The sequence below is a fragment of the Schistocerca cancellata genome, chromosome 4 (genome assembly GCF_023864275.1).
Source record: "Schistocerca cancellata isolate TAMUIC-IGC-003103 chromosome 4, iqSchCanc2.1, whole genome shotgun sequence".
Classification (NCBI taxonomy): domain Eukaryota; kingdom Metazoa; phylum Arthropoda; class Insecta; order Orthoptera; family Acrididae; genus Schistocerca; species Schistocerca cancellata.
Genome location: NC_064629.1, coordinates 460,080,870 through 460,097,545, shown reverse-complemented (window position 1 = coordinate 460,097,545; position 16,676 = coordinate 460,080,870). Strand labels below are relative to the sequence as shown.

The following is a 16,676-nucleotide window of genomic DNA, read 5'->3' as shown; positions in this document are numbered from 1 at the left end:
TTTACAATATCAAAATGATATTTCAGTGTGAACTTCAAGTAAATTTATCAAATAATTTGTCAGTTTTTGACAGAGGCATCAGATATCATGGACATGTGTGCAGATAAATCAAGTAGGCTACAGCCTTGCAAAGCTCAGTAGACCCCCAGTTCAGACCTTCCAACCACAAAATTTTGGAATGGTCATAATGGACTAAACTGGAAGCCTCTGAATCTGTAATCAGCCAACACTATCTACTACACCACGGAGCCACCCTTAGAGTCTTTGGTATTCTGCCATTCGTATGTCTCATTTTCTTAAGGAGTTTGGGTCTACTGGGACATTAGATAGGAATGGCTATTACCTGAACCACAGCAATTCCAGTAACTAGACTGATGTGAGAAACATCCTCTTTCAGATAATAACAAATTGGTGACACTAGTTACATAATTAATGTCATCTATAATTACTGTATTATACAAATTTGTCCATTCTACAAGCCTATATTCTTATGCAGTATCAGACACTAATTACAGAAGACTACAGAATTTGAATACCAGCTGACAGACATCTCTTTCCATGAAACGTAGTGGCAGAATGAACCAGAAAGTTACTAAGCCTTGTCCAATTACACAATCTTAACAAAATTTTGATTAACTGTTCATGTTATAGTAACAAGTTTACTGCAACTGCTCCTGCTTCTGCTGCTACATAATAGACCACATTTTCATTTATCGGCCAACACTATCCACTACACCATAGAGCCAACTTAACAGTCTCAGGAAAGTTAGAATGGCAAATAGAAGGGAGAGTGAAGTTTAAATAGTCATAAAATGACTAAAATAATATTGAGGAGCAGGAGAGCCGAGTGAGGGAGAGGCAGCACCTTTGTCAGGAGGGTATTCATTAGTCTAAAATCCAATGCTCAAGTTTAACCCAACTGTAGTGACTGGCCCAAAAATAATGGATCTCTGAACTGTCATACTCCCAAGGTTGAAGGTTTTTATAGCCATAAAAGGGCAGTGTGCTCCACGTCTGCAGGAAGCAATGTTGAGACAACTCTGCCGTGTCAACTTGCAGTCGGCTTTTTGCTTTGTTTACTAGGTGACAGCCAAAATTTGTATCAAGCAATTCATGATTTCATGTTTTGTTTAAGTAGTCTGCATTTCATTTATGATAGTCAATGTCTGGATGCCTTTACATGGTCTACTTGTGCTATTCTCCACTTAGTTGGACACACACATTCCTGAAACATTTAGAATGCAATGAAATATAGCCTTCTGTAAGTAAATGTGCAACTACTAAATGACAATTTTCTCATAGTACTGTTTAGAGAGGTCTAACTTCAAAGCTTTTACAAAAATTGCGACAAACTGTATTACCTTTCAGAAAATATCCACTTCAAAATTTCAACACTTACATTTATGAAACATGTATTCCACTCTAATGATGTCTAAAAAAACTACAACAGGATTAAACAGCTTCAGGTGAGAAAAAATCCGAAGCCCCTCACTAAGTGTTACATCAGGTAAATATGGGTAATGTGACTTTTCTTCCATCAAATAATTGTCTTATGTTCTATGTGACAGCTGGCATTGTGATGTTTAACACTGATACTAGGTAGTCATTTCGCCCAGTTTCACTGATGAAAAGTGGGAAATAACTGTTTTATACCTCTCAGCATTAACTGTTCTTTAACCCTTTAGTGAAATTGTCGCAATATTTTCAGTATAATCATTGAAGTGCCTTTTGTCTAAGTGCTTTAAGAGAAATGCAAATTATATCTAAAGAAAGCAGGTAATTCTGCTTAACGCCTTTCTGAAATCGAGTTTCCACTCTCGTTCTGACTATGGAAGCATAGACCAGCTATGGTTTGAATTCAAAGAAATTTTACTGACAGGTGAGAGATGATATCACATAAAATAGTGATTGTACTGAGCCCCATAGTGTACAAAATGGGCGAGAAAATTGTTGCAGAAGCAATGAAAAAAGCACACTGACTTTAAAAGAAGACATCATCTCAAGATTTTGGAAGTTTTCCAGAAGTGCAAAATGTAGTGTTAACTTCAATGCAAGATGCTTTTAACAGTTTCCGGAATGAAACTTAACTAAATCTGGAAACCCAAAGAGTCTCACCATATTAAAACAGACCAGTGGCAAAACACAATCAGTAACTTCACTGTACAGTGACGTATGTTAGCACCACTGAAGCAGAGCTATTAAACAGTTTTCCAAAATTCCTTTACAAAATAAGTATAAATATTGTAGAATTCTGATCAAGAACAACAACCAACACAAGTAACTTAGAAGTAGATATACTTTCTGCAGCAAAGCAGCTTAAAACAAAGCAAGGCTTCTGACTGACTGTACACCAGTCAGGTTCCTTTATGTACTGCAAGAGCGGAAAGTTGTCCAAGTTCCACCAATACCCAGGAAAGGAAATAAGAAATCCATTGAGTTACAGACCCATATCCTAATGTCAGTTTGCAGTAGGATTTTGGAACGTATACTTTATCTGAACATTATGAATTACCTGAGATAAAATGATTTATTGGCAAATAGTCAGCATGGATTCAGAAAATATTCTTGTGTGAAACAACTAGCTCTTTCTTTCGTGAAGTAAAGAGTGCTATCAGCAGGGCTGTCGCACTGATTCCATATTTTGGATTTCTAGAAGCTTTCGACAGTGTTCCTCACAAATGCCTTCTAATCAAATTGCATGCCTATGGAGCATCATCTCTGTTGTGACTGGACACAACATTTCCTGTTCATAGTAACTGATGGAAAGCCATCGAGCAAAACAGAAATAATATCTGGTGTTCCAAAGGAAGTGTTATACTCTGTTGTTCCTTATGTACATAAATGATATATGAGAGAATTTGAGCAGCCCTCAGATTGATTGTAGATGATCCAGTCATTTACCATCTTGTAAAGGTATCATTATCAAAACCAGTTGCAAAATTATTTAGACATGACATCTGTATGGTGCAAAAAAAAAAAAAAAAGTGGAAATTGAGTAACAATGAAGTGTGAAGTCACCCACATGAGTATGCATAGTAAAAAAAATCCACTAAAATTCAGTTAAATGTTAGACAAATCTAAGGGTTGTAAATTCAACTAAATACTCAGACTGTAATTCTGAATTATTTAAATTGGAATGATCACAATATGTTGTGGAGAAAGTATCAGTGATTTATTGGCAGAAGAAGATGCAACAGGTCTACTAAAGAGACTGCTTACACCACACTTATCTGCTCTCTTCTGGAGTACTTCTGTCCAGAGAAGGATCCACACCAGATGAGGCTGACTAAGGACATTTAGCAAGTTCAAAGTAGTTAAGATCATTTTATATTATCACAAAAGAGGAGACAGTGCACTATGGAAATGGCATGCGAATTGGGGTGGCAATCATTAAAAATAAGGCACTATTTGTTGTGGTATTCGATCATCAATATTCTCCAATTGTGACTATATTCTGTTGGCATCCACCTACAAAGAGAAATGATTATTGTGATAAAGTAAGACAAATCTTGGCTCGTACAAAGATTTAAGTATGTGTTTTTCCTGCATGCTGTGTGAAACAGGAACAGCAGAGAAATAGCTTGAAGGTTGTTCGATGAATACACTGCCAGGCTCTCAATTGTGGAGTAATCATGTAGATGAAACAGACTCTTCAGCCTTGAACCTGAACACAGTTGGCTGATTCTTGATTTCCAACTCTAGTAACTTTATCCAAGTTTTCTGTTGTTCTGATGTTTCTTCATTTTGTATTTCATTTATCAATTTACTTGAGAATTTCTTTACACAAACTGACACAGCCTGTTTTTGAGCTTCAATCAAACTGAGTGGAATCTGAGGAACAGATTTTTCTTGCAGCTAATCACCTGAAATCAAAGTTACTACAGTGCTGATCCTCTTCAACAATGTGCACAACAGCAATGATTTTTTAAACAAATTTTGGAGTGACTTCATGAAATTCATTCTTATTTGAAGCAAAACAAAAAATTGTTCTGACCAATAGTAAACATTTTTCTGGAGCTGGTTGGCTACTGAAAGTATAATGAAGGAATTGACAACATGGTTTTTAGTAATGTCTTTACAAAAATAATACTACAAAAATAATACAAGACCTTTACATAATATTTACATTTTTTTCCATAGCACTGTCAGTTAACTACTCCGCCAATTTTGAAGCAGTCACTGCTTTAAAAATTGATTCTGTTAAAACAGTGCCAATACACCTGATGACAATTTGAAAGAAAGTCTAAGGAGTTCCTTATCCCTCATGGATGTATTATGTGATGTCACATATTGATGTGATGGTTATCAAAGACCAGATTACAGTCTCCACTTTCTGCTGTAGCATACAGAAGGGAAGAGGATGATGGTGACAAGCTAAACATCCCACACAATGATAGCCAGTTCAGTACACAGGCCGAATCACATAAAACTTTCATCACAAATATTGTAGAAATGGAAAGCGCTATTTATGTATTGCAACTCATCTTAATATTTAAAAACTATTTTGTGCAAACTGTTTACTGGCTAACAATACTGGCTACTAATGCATTCTGTGGAAACTGCACATAATAGCATTTTCTGTTTCAAAAATATTTGTAGTACAAATTTTAGGTGATTCACTCTGTATCTGGAGCACCCAGAGAGATGTCATGGATTCTTGTCTGGAAGTACTTACAAATTCAATTAAGATTTCCTCAATCAGGTAACTTTGGTTCAGATAGTGGCTAAATATTTTTCTCAAAACTGTCACCCAGATCATACAGGGCATAGACATACAGCCTTTTAATGACACATTATCTATTGATGGGCTGTAGTGTGTCTGGAAAGCCATCAAGAAATCTTGTGGCAGAGGCAATTTCCTGATTGGTGTTTCTAAATTGTTTCCGATAAGTCCAACAAAATGCAGAGATTTCTGCTAGCTGCAAAAATTACAGTGACTGTACCCTGCAATGTGTGTAGTTTCCTCTTGTGGTATAGCATCAGAAGAGCAGGGGGAGGGGGTAGCACAATTTCTTACAAAAGAAATCAAAACCACTGAGAAACTGATCACTAGGTACCTGAATAATTTGTGACTTTTACACTTCCTGACAGGCAGGTAATAATTAAATAAATATGAATACTTTGAAAGTTATTTACTACTCATCTCATTTTCATTTTCACTGGTCAGACTGGTTGATAAGTATCACGAATACCAGGTACAAAATTATTTTCAGCTTTTAGAAGCAGAATCATCTGGAAATTTCAGAGAATAGCAGCAAATGGTTGAATAGGTAAGACTTGACAAATACACAGATATGCAAATATTTTAATGTGTTATTCTACAAGTAAAGCTAAAGAAGAAAGTTCATATAAACATAGGTATACAAATTTTTAGTTAGAGAGTTACGGCCAATAGATTTTTGCCTGAAATTTAGCAACTTCACTAATATGAAGCAATCGTAGAACTGTACGAGGTTAAAGTAAAGCACTATTTCCATTTATTTTGTTGTTATTGGTCTGGTGAATCTAATAAAACATGTCCCAGATGTGTATCTGCAATAGTTTTCCAGAACATCCAGAAAATCAAAGATTATTATAGAAGTAATTTTTTTTACTTTCCATTAAGAATGGAAAACATTTATGTGACTGTTGGCAACCTTTAGTGAGTTGTTTCAGTTGTAGCCTACCCTTTAAACAAGTTAGTTTTCTTTATTGTTCAGTAAAAGAACATAATAAAAGTGTATTTAGTAACTGTTTTAGTTTGTAGATTATTTATGATATGAGCTGCTCAGGGAACACATTGGTAAGTGCCACCGCCATGTATTTTGCGGTAGATGGACACCAGCTGTGGGATACACAATGCAGTAAACTTACTAGTAGTTCCAAATTCACTTAACAGATGTCAGGGAGGAACTTTATGGTAAGCGCCACTGTCCATCTGAAACATAATGGTAAGTGACAGAGAATGGCGGCAAGTAAAAACATCTGAGATTTTGGCAACAGTGAACATAGCAGAAGACTAGGAATATACTTCCAATGATACTAATATCTTCAAGAAGGATCCAGAATACATTCATAATGATTCAGATGACTCAGAGGTATGTTATTATGTAAATATACTGTCTTTAGTATGTTTCACAAACATAATGGTAAGTGCATGTACATACCATTATGTTCCTGAAGTATAATTGAAAATTACGTTCGCCAAAAAGTACAAGATGTGTATAGTCCAGGTCAGTGGTGTGAGATCATCAAGAAGTTTGCTTGTGTATAATATAAAAAGAGAGGATTTCTATCAAATACAACACTCTAAAGAAGCATTTGTCTTCAGAAAGAAGACAGTTTATGATCGAGATGTCAACCTAAGGAAAATATGTAGGTGGAAGGTGACCTCCGAATATCCGTCATCTTTATTCATCAGCGAGACATTTTGTCACGACATTTGGCATGAAATAAACTTCAGGAAACGTGGAAGGAAAGGATCAGTTCCTACGCTTCGACTTACATACAATGGGCCAAGGCTTATTGAAAAGAAGAAAGTTGCTGACATCCTGTCACTCCTAAATTACATACCTCCTGTCCACATTGGACTTTCCCTGTCACTAAAGCCAACAGTTTTAGATGAAAGAGACATTAGTAATGAGAGTGATGAATGAGTTTGCAGTTTCTGTAAAGTGTTGAGGGTTTACCGTAAAATTTAATATCTAATGTTGTATCACTATGTGTTGTTAATGGTGTATGGTAATGTAATAATTTTTGTATATTTCATTTGTTTTAGTCAGTTCTGATTTTCATTTATGTCTGTATAGTAGAAGATAGATGTTAGAGTCACTACAGGATAAAAGGACTGTTCAAAAAAAATTATTCAGATTTGCAGATCAATTTAAACTTTAGATGCACTGTATCTCGAAACTGTGATTTTGGCACTTGTCATTTTGTTCCCCCGAGCAGCTCAAATATGGATGCCTTTCAAATGTACAACAGAGGAATATGCCAAAATGGTGTTTACTTACGGCAAATGTGCCGGTAATGCTACAGCAGCAGTTAATGAATATCACGTATGTTATCCTACTATGATAACTTCAAATGCACAAACCATTAGTGGAGTATTTTGAACGTTATGGGAGACAGGTTCTCTACCTAGCATTCATAAACAGTACAAGTGCTCAATGCATGAAGACTGAAGATATTATGGATGCTTTTCAATGTAAGCCAGGTACCAGTACATGACGTATCTCTCAATAAGGCATTTCACAATGTAAGGTGTAGTGTACACTGAGATACAATTATCTTTAGCCTTACCATAAACAAAAAGTGCATCATTTGCATCCAGGAGATCCTGCCCTTCACTAGGAGTTGTGCAACTGATTAAATACTAATCAGCAGTTACACAAATACATTTTATTTACCGATGAGGCACAGTTTACTCAAGATGGTATAAACTATTTACATAACGAGCACATATGGTCTGAAGCAAACCCACACGCAACAGCACAACCCAATTTTCAGCAGAAATTTAGCATAAATGTGTGGTGTGGTATAATCAACACACACTTTATTGGATGATTCATTTTCCCTGGATGTCTAAATGGTGAGCCATAACTACAATTCCTTGAAGAAGAAATGCCCTGCTTCCTCTAAGAAGTTCCACTTGTTATGTGACTGCAAATTTATTTACAACGTGATGGCACACCTCCACATTTCACCAATGCCATTACTACACATTTAAATGAACATTTTCCCCAGAAATGGATTGATCATGGTGCTACATGTCTGCAGTCACTCAGATTACCTGATTTAACAGCAATGGATTATTGATGGGGATGGATGAAAGTTTATGAAGACTAAGTCAATACACATGATGCATTACTTGCTTGCTTTATGAATGCAATAGATGAAATTAAGAACAACCCTGTTAAACAAACAAGAAACAATATATGTTCAAACGCGTGCAGCTAAATGCATTGAACTCCATGGAGACATTTTGAATATATGTTGTGAAATTTTGTGTACACTGTACAACTTCCATAACATTGAGCTTTGTGTTTTCTGGTTTAACATGAATTCATGTGTGCTATGGTATTAATAAAAGCAGATTATCTGAGTCTTACAGTTTCAGCTAACATTATTACCATCATTTTCCAAAACTAAATTCTCTACAACTTCAGTTGAAAACTTTGTGCGATTACATGGAATTTACAAAACTGGGCCAAGTAGTTAATAAATTAAAAATTTTTAAAAAATTACTTCTCGACTTCTCTGGATGTTCTGGAAAACTAGAGCAGATATTAATCGCGCAAATAAAGTTTACACTTGGCACGCTGGCTGATGGGAGCAGCTGTAAATGGGAAATGCCTTTGTAGTCCCTACAATCAACCACCGTGCCAAGTGTCAACTTTCTCTGAACATACAGTACACATCTAGGACTTGTTTTATTAGAGTCACCAGATCAACAACACCAAATTACATGGAAATCGGGCTTTGCTTGAACCTTGTACAGTTTTGTGATGGCTTCATACTAGCAAAGTTCCTAAATTTCAGGCACAATCATTTATTAGCCGTAACTTGGCAACTAAACATTTGTAGACCTATGTTTATATGAACTTTTTTCTTTAGTTTTACTTTTAGAACAACATATTAGAATATTTGCATATCCCCATGAATCACTGTATAGCTCTGGATACAGTAGCAGTAATTGCTCCGACTTTCCAAACTGATGCTGAATTTATTTATGTATGTATATAATGGACTAGAGCACAAATTTAATTTGCAAATAATTTTGTATTACAAGATGGTGGTGGTGGTGGTGGTACTACAGCTGAGATCCCCTGCCCACAACAGCACACACTTGCCTTCCAAGTTGGCAATACTGAATTTTCATGGAAACTGCCTAGTCATGTAATTAATGGATTCAAACTTCATGGTATCCTCAACACATCAAGATTTTTAAGATTCGAGTGTTTCAGTGTTAACATTGTTCTGTGTTCTATGGATTAGGTTTATATTTAATGTTAGGAAATATAACAATGATACTACAGTTACAGCATCTAGTTTTCCATAAAATTAACAGATTACTTACCATTACACTAGAGCTGTTACCCCTGGCAAGTGATAGAATGTTACCAAGTTCCTTATGGATACCTTCTAATTTTTCTATTATATTTGAATTGGATCTTATACTTAGTTTTTCCAAAGAAGATTGTATGGATCGTGGACTTGATGTCCTGAATGATGGTACACTTTTTGTTGTTGATCCTTTAATAGGAGATATTTCAGTGCTTGGTATTGAAGGGAATTCCTGAAAATCAAAAGTAATAAGGATAAGATTTTAATTTTGGTTTCTCACACCACTTAAGTGCACTTTCAGAACTAATTCTGAATTTAATGTCTGCCTATAAACAGATCTGTTACAGTTATTTCACTGTTTTAACACTACAATGACTTCTGTAAGTATTTGATGATTATAGTCCGCATATGTTGAACTGTTGACAAACAGAAAGACTGGCTCTATTTAAAATCTTCAGTTTAAGTTTCTTCCACACACTATATCTAGTAAGGATCTCCACTGGACCCTGATGCCAATGTGAATGTTCCCCAGAACGTAAGGGAGCTGTCACCAGCTTTTTTTTAATTTGTTTTGGTTTTAGGGTGCAAAACTGCTATGGTCATTAGCACTCGGTCCGGGACTTAAGAAACCTGCAGCAATGGGAACCAAAGTCATAAAATTGGAAAAAACTAAAAACAGAAGGAAGGCTTAAAAATCCTCTACAGAAGGGGTTGGTTGTCCCAAAAAAAAAAAAGCTTCAAATGACTGACGTCATTTCACTGGCACTAATAAACTTGAGAACGCGATCAGCTGAGCACGTGTCATCTGCTAAAAATCGACGATATATCAAGCGACAGCTGTAGATGGGAGCGTAACGGATTAAAATAGGGGCATTCAATTAAAAGGTGTCTTACCGTCCACAGCTGAGAGCAGTGGGGACAGAGTGGAGGAGGATCACCGCTTAAAAGATGTCGATGGCTAAAAAGACAGTGCCCTATACGGAGTCTAGTTAAAATTACCTCCTCCCGACGACGTGTTCGGAAGGAAGAGGTCCAAGCGCAAGGAAGGGCTTTCACTTCCCGCAATTTATTACGGGGAAGTGCCGACCAATGTGCATGCCATAAATGAGCAACTTTGCGACATAAACCGCTCCGTAGATCGGTGAAGGGAAGCGACTGAACAGCTGGCCAAGGAAGAGAGACTGCAGCCTTGGCCGCTATATCTGCCGCCTCATTCCCACAGATACCAGCGTGTCCCAGGAGCCAGAGGAACGCCACCGAGACGCCCCCCAGGTGGAGCAAGCGCAGACAGTCCTGAATCCGGTGGACCAGAGGGTGCACAGGGTAAAGAGCTTTGAGACCGAGGAGAGAGCTGAGAGAATCGGAGCAGATAACTTACTGTATCCGCAGATGGCGGCGGATGTAGTGGACAGCCTGGAGAACAGCGTAAAGCTCCGCAGTATAGACCGAACACTGGTCGGGAAGCCGAAAGTGATTTGGGGTGTCGCCAACAACATAGGCACTCCCTACACCTAACGATGTTTTCGAGCCATCGGTGTAAATAAATGTGGCGTCCGTCATTTGAGCACATAGAGCAGCAAATGCCCGACGATAAACAATTGAAGGGGTACCATCCTTGGGAAATCGACAAAGGTCTCGGAGCAGGCAGATCCGGGGACGGAGCCAAGGCGGTGCTGTACCCCAAGTTGTCAAGAAGGTTTTAGGAAAGTGGAAGGAAAGAGAATGGAGCAGTTGACGAAAGCAGACTCCCAGTGGTAGTAGGGAGGAGGGGCGGCCTGCATACCCTACATCAAAGGAGGCGTCGAAAAAAATGTCATGGGCTGGATTAACAGGCATGGAAGACAGATGGCTAGCATAACGACTCAGGAGGATTGCTCGCCGATTGGACAGCGGAGGTTCAGCAGTCTCAGCATACAGGCTTTCCACAGGGCTGGTGTAAAAAGCTCCAGACACTAAACGTAATCCACGGTGGTGGATAGAGTCGAGACGCCGAAGAATAGACGGCCGAGCAGAGGAGTAGACTATGCTTCCATAGTCCAATTTCGAGCGCACTAAGGCGCGATAGAGGTGGAGAAGGACCACTCACTCTGCTCCCCAGGAGGTACCATTCAGGACACGGAGGGTGTTGAGGGATCGCAGACAGCGAGCTGAAAGGTAGGAAACGTGGGAGGACCAGCACAGTTTTCTGTCAAATGTAAGACCCAAGAATTTAGCGACGTCCGAAAACGGAAGGTTGACAGGTCCTAGATGTAAGGAGGGAGGAAGAAACTCCTTACGTCGCCAAAAATTTACACAAACGGTCTTACTGGGAGAAAAACGGAAGCCAGTTTCGACGCTCCAAGAGTGGAGGCGATCGAGACATCCTTGAAGACGTCGTTCAAGAAGGCTGGTCCGTTGAGAGCTGTAGTAGATCGCAAAATCGTCCACAAAGAGGGAGCCTGAGACATCAGGAAGGGGAGAATCCATAATGGGATTGATGGCAATGGCAAACAGTACAACACTCAGCACGGAGCCCTGGGGTACCCCGTTTTCTTGGGAGAAAGTACGGGAGAGAGTAGTGTTCACCCGCACCCTAAATATGCGCTCTGCATTAATTTGCGAAGAAAAAGGGGCAGCCGACCTCGAAAGCCCCCAAGAGAATAGTGTGTGGAGAATGCCTGTCCTCCAACAGGTATCGTATGCTCCCTCCAGATCAAACAATGTTGCTACTGTTTGGCGTTTCCGGAGAAAATTGTTCATGATATAAGTGGGGAGAGCAACAAGATGGTCAACTGCAGAACGATGCTTTCGGAATCCGCATTCGGCAGGGTTTAAAAAACTGCGGGATTCCAGCCACCAAGCTAAACGGTAATTCACCATACGCTCCAAAACCTTACAGACACTACTCGTGAGAGAAATGGGGCGATAGCTAGAGGGGAGATGTTTGTCCTTTCCAGGTTTTGGAACAGGAATGATGATAGCTTCCCGCCATCGTCTGGGAAAAGCACTGTCGGTCCAAATTCGATTATAAACGCGAAGGAGGTAACGCAGACTGTGTGTTGATAAATGCAGCAACATTTGGACGTAACTACCATCCGGTCCTGGGGCAGAGGAGCGAGAAGAAGAGTGCATGTTGGAGTTCCCACATGGAGAAAATAGTATTGTAGCTTTCACTATTTTGAGAGGAGAAAGTAAGATGTTGCACTTCCGCTGCACGTTTCTTCGGGAGAAACGCTGGCGGGTAATTTGAAGAGCTCGAAATCTCAGCAAAGTGCTGACCCAATGAGTTAGAAATGGCGACGGGGTCCACTAATGTATCATGCGCGACAGTGAGCCCAGAGACCGGGAAGAAACTAGGCGCGCCTGAGAACCGTCGAAGCCGACTCCCAACTTCCGAGGAGGGAGTGAAGGTGTTAAATGAGCTAATAAAGAATTTCCAGCTTGCCTTCTTGCTATTGCGGATGACACGACGGCATCGCGCACGGAGCTGCTTATAGCGGATACAGTTGGCCAAAGTAGGATGGTGACGGAAAACGCGAAGAGCACATCGCCGCTCACGTATTGCGGTACGGCATGCCTCGTTCCACCAAGGAACTGGGGGGCACCGGGGCAATGCGGACGTGCGTCGTATTGAACGTTCCACAGCTCTAAGAATAACGTCTGTAATATGTGTGACCTCATCGTCGACGCTGGGAAAGTGACGGTCATCGAATGTCGCTAGAGACGAAAAAAGTGTCCAGTCGGCCTGGGCAAACTTCCAGCGTCTTGGGCGCATATATGGCAGTTGAGGCTGCAGTCTAAGGACACATGGAAAGTGGTCACTCGAGTGTGTATCATCAAGGGCGAACCATTCGAAGCGCCGAGCTAGCGGAACAGTACCGACTCCAAGGTCTAAATGAGATAAATTTGTCGTTGAGGCAGACAAAATTGTAGGGACCCAACTGTTGAGGCAAACTAGACCCATTTGGTGGAAGACGTCTAGCAATAGTGAGCCACGTGGACAAGGATGTGGAGATCCCCAAAGCGGGTGGTGGGCATTGAAGTCCCCAACCAGCAAATAGGGGTGTGGAAGCTGACCAAGAAGATGAAGGAGATCAGCTCGTGCCATTGGTGTGGATGATGGAATGTATACAGTACAAAGAGAGAACGTGTATCCAGAAAGGGAAAGACGGACGGCAACAGCTTGGAAGGAAGTGCTTAAGTGGATTGGGTGATAATGGAGAGTATCATGGAGAAGAATCTTGAGTCCATGTGCTGGAGTGCCTTGAACAGAGGGGAGATCATATCGGACGGACTGAAAATGAGGGAGAACAAAGCGATCATGGGGACGCAGCTTTGTTTCCTGAAGACAGAAGATGACCGGCGAGTAGGATCATAAGAGGATCGACAATTCATCCCGATTGGCTCGAATGCCGCGGATATTCCAGTGGACAATAGACCTAGGGTGAACAGAAAATAGAGGAATACGACCAAGGGTGCCGTCAACTCTACGACTGCTCAGAGCTTGCGACCGACAGCATGGAATGGCATTCAGCCGAAGGCAGAAGATCCTGATCCATAGGTTGTTCAGGAGCAGCTCCTGCCACCAACGATCGGCCGGTTGATCGGCCGCCAGCATTGCGCCTCGGCGACACAGAAGATGGCTGAGGGCGATTTACGCCAGGTGGTGCTGTAGATGGGACACGCCTTGGTGGAGAAGGAGATGAACTGGGTTTCTTTGTAGCCTTCTTGGGCATATGATGTTTTGATGGAGGAGGAACCTATGGTTGTGAAGTTGGGGTACGTAAAAAAATCTTCGCGAGTTTGCTCTTTTTTCGAAGTCTTGGTGTCTGACTTTTGGGCTCGAGATTTAGCAGAACCCGATGAAGGGTGAGCCATAGAGTGAGCAGGAAAAAGTGGGGAGGTAGAGCGGGCGATCTTCGGGCTGGCCAATCTGATTACCGTCGCACTAAAGGTGATATCAGAAGTCTGCGTGGCCGCCTCCTTTGTTGGCCAAGGAGAGGCAAGGACAGTGCTGTATTTACCTGTGAGGCACAGTGAGCTTTCGACTGGGGAATAATTTGCGAGCAGCAAAGGTCGACACCTTTTCCTTTACTCTGATTTCCTGAATGAGCTTTTCGTCCTTTAAAACGGGGCAATCTCGAGAGGAAGCAGCGTGGTCACCCATACACTTGATGCAGCGAGGGGATGGAGGTGGACAAGCACCCTCATGGGCATCCTTGCCACACGTAACACATTTGGCCGGATTGGAACAGGACTGGCTGGTGTGATTGAACCGCTGACACCAATAGCAACGCGTAGGGTTTGGGACATAAGGGCGAACGGAAATTATCTCGTAGCCTGCTTTGATTTTCAATGAGAGTTGAACTTTGTCAAATGTCAAGTAGACAGTGCAGGTTGGAATGATGTTCGTGTCAACCCTTTTCATAACTATGAACAGCCGTTACGCCCTGGTCAGACAGGTAGTGCTGAATTTCTTCGTCAGACAATCCATCGAGGGAGCGTGTATAAACGACTCCACACGAGGAATTTAAGGTATGGTGCGGTTCCACCCGGACAGGGAAGGTGTGGAGCAGAGAAGTACCCAGCAATTTTTGTGCCTGGAGGGCACTGTGTGTTTCTAACAACAGGGTGCCATTCCGTAATCTGGAACAAGACTTTACAGGACCTGCAATTGCGTCGACACCTTTCTGAATAATGAAAAGGCTGACCATGGAGAAGTCGTGACCGTCAGACCGAGAAACAACAAGGAACTGTGGCAACGATGGAAGAAATGTCTGTGGCTGAGTCTCGCTTGTGAGCAGACATAGTGGAAGGTGAGGAAACCATTGCGGAAGAATCCCCCATGATTACCGGCATCTCCGATGGCGCGCTCCTCCCTTGTGGGGGCCCTCTCTGAGGGCTCTCCCGCCTTAGGTGATTGTCCACACCTCAGGTCACACCTCCCGACAAACGGACGGAGGGACCAATCGGCACTTTCGGAAGGTATCAGCTCGGGTAATCGTCCTACCTGTCTACCCGGGGTGGGGAATTATGCGTTACCCCGTCACCGGCTACGCACAAAAATGTGTGGGTCGGCCTTCAGACATGCAAAGGGGAAAGGGGGGGTAAAGGGTAGGGGGGGTAAGGGGGGGTAAGGGGGGGTAAAGGGTAGGGGGGGTAAGGGGGGGTAAGGGGGGGTAAAGGGTAGGGGGGGTAAGGGGGGGTAAGGGGGGGTAAAGGGTAGGGGGGGTAAGGGGGGGTAAGGGGGGGTAAAGGGTAGGGGGGGTAAGGGGGGGTAAGGGGGGGTAAAGGGTAGGGGGGGTAAGGGGGGGTAAGGGGGGGTAAAGGGTAGGGGGGGTAAGGGGGGGTAAGGGGGGGTAAAGGGTAGGGGGGGTAAGGGGGGGTAAGGGGGGGTAAAGGGTAGGGGGGGTAAGGGGGGGTAAGGGGGGGTAAAGGGTAGGGGGGGTAAGGGGGGGTAAGGGGGGGTAAAGGGTAGGGGGGGTAAGGGGGGGTAAGGGGGGGTAAAGGGTAGGGGGGGTAAGGGGGGGTAAGGGGGGGTAAAGGGTAGGGGGGGTAAGGGGGGGTAAGGGGGGGTAAGGGGGGGTAAAGGGTAGGGGGGTAAGGGGGGTAAGGGGGGGTAAAGGGTAGGGGGGGGTAAAGGGTAGGGGGGGATAAAGGGTAGGGGGGGGGTAAAGGGTGGGGGGGGATAAAGGGTGGGGGGGGATAAAGGGTAGGGGGGGATAAAGGGTAGGGGGGGATAAAGGGTAGGGGGGGATAAAGGGTAGGGGGGATAAAGGGTAGGGGGGGATAAAGGGTAGGGGGGGATAAAGGGTAGGGGGGGATAAAGGGTAGGGGGGGATAAAGGGTAGGGGGGGATAAAGGGTAGGGGGGGATAAAGGGTAGGGGGGGATAAAGGGTAGGGGGGGATAAAGGGTAGGGGTGGTAAGGGGGGGCAAGGGGGGCAAGGGGGGGCAAGGGGGGGCAAGGGGGGGCAAGGGGGGGCAAGGGGGGGCAAGGGGGGCAAGGGGGGGCAAGGGGGGGCAAGGGGGGGCAAGGGGGGGCAAGGGGGGGGCAAGGGGGGGGCAAGGGGGGGCAAGGGGTGGTAAGGGGGGGCAAGGGGTGGTAAGGGGGGGCAAGGGGTGGTAAGGGGGGGCAAGGGGTGGTAAGGGGGGGGCAAGGGGTGGTAAGGGGGGGCAAGGGGTGGTAAGGGGGGGCAAGGGGTGGTAAGGGGGGGGCAAGGGGTGGTAAGGGGGGGCAAGGGGTGGTAAGGGGGGGCAAGGGGTGGTAAGGGGGGGCAAGGGGTGGTAAGGGGGGCAAGGGGTGGTAAGGGGGGGCAAGGGGTGGTAAGGGGGGGTAAAGGGTGGGGGGGTAAAGGGTGGGGGGGGTAAAGGGTGGGGGGGTAAAGGGTGGGGGGGTAAAGGGTGGGGGGGGTAAAGGGTGGGGGGGTAAAGGGTGGGGGGGTAAAGGGTGGGGGGGGTAAAGGGTGGGGGGGTAAAGGGTGGGGGGGTAAAGGGTGGGGGGTAAAGGGTGGGGGGGTAAAGGGTGGGGGGGTAAAGGGTGGGGGGGTAAAGGGTGGGGGGGTAAAGGGTGGGGGGGTAAAGGGTGGGGGGGTAAAGGGTGGGGGGGTAAAGGGTGGGGGGGTAAAGGGTGGGGGGGTAAAGGGTGGGGGG

The 16,676-nt window shown here is 43.6% G+C and overlaps 1 protein-coding gene across 1 annotated transcript in view; it reads right to left on the bottom strand.

The window, feature by feature from the left end:
* Positions 1 to 16,676, bottom strand: part of LOC126184256 (uncharacterized) — a 72,275-nt gene that overhangs the window by 18,286 nt on the left and 37,313 nt on the right. Inside the window, exon 3 of the mRNA XM_049926624.1 lies at positions 9,059 to 9,277. Coding sequence (XP_049782581.1) covers positions 9,059 to 9,277 — 219 coding nt within the window. The remainder of the gene's footprint in view (positions 1 to 9,058; positions 9,278 to 16,676) is intronic.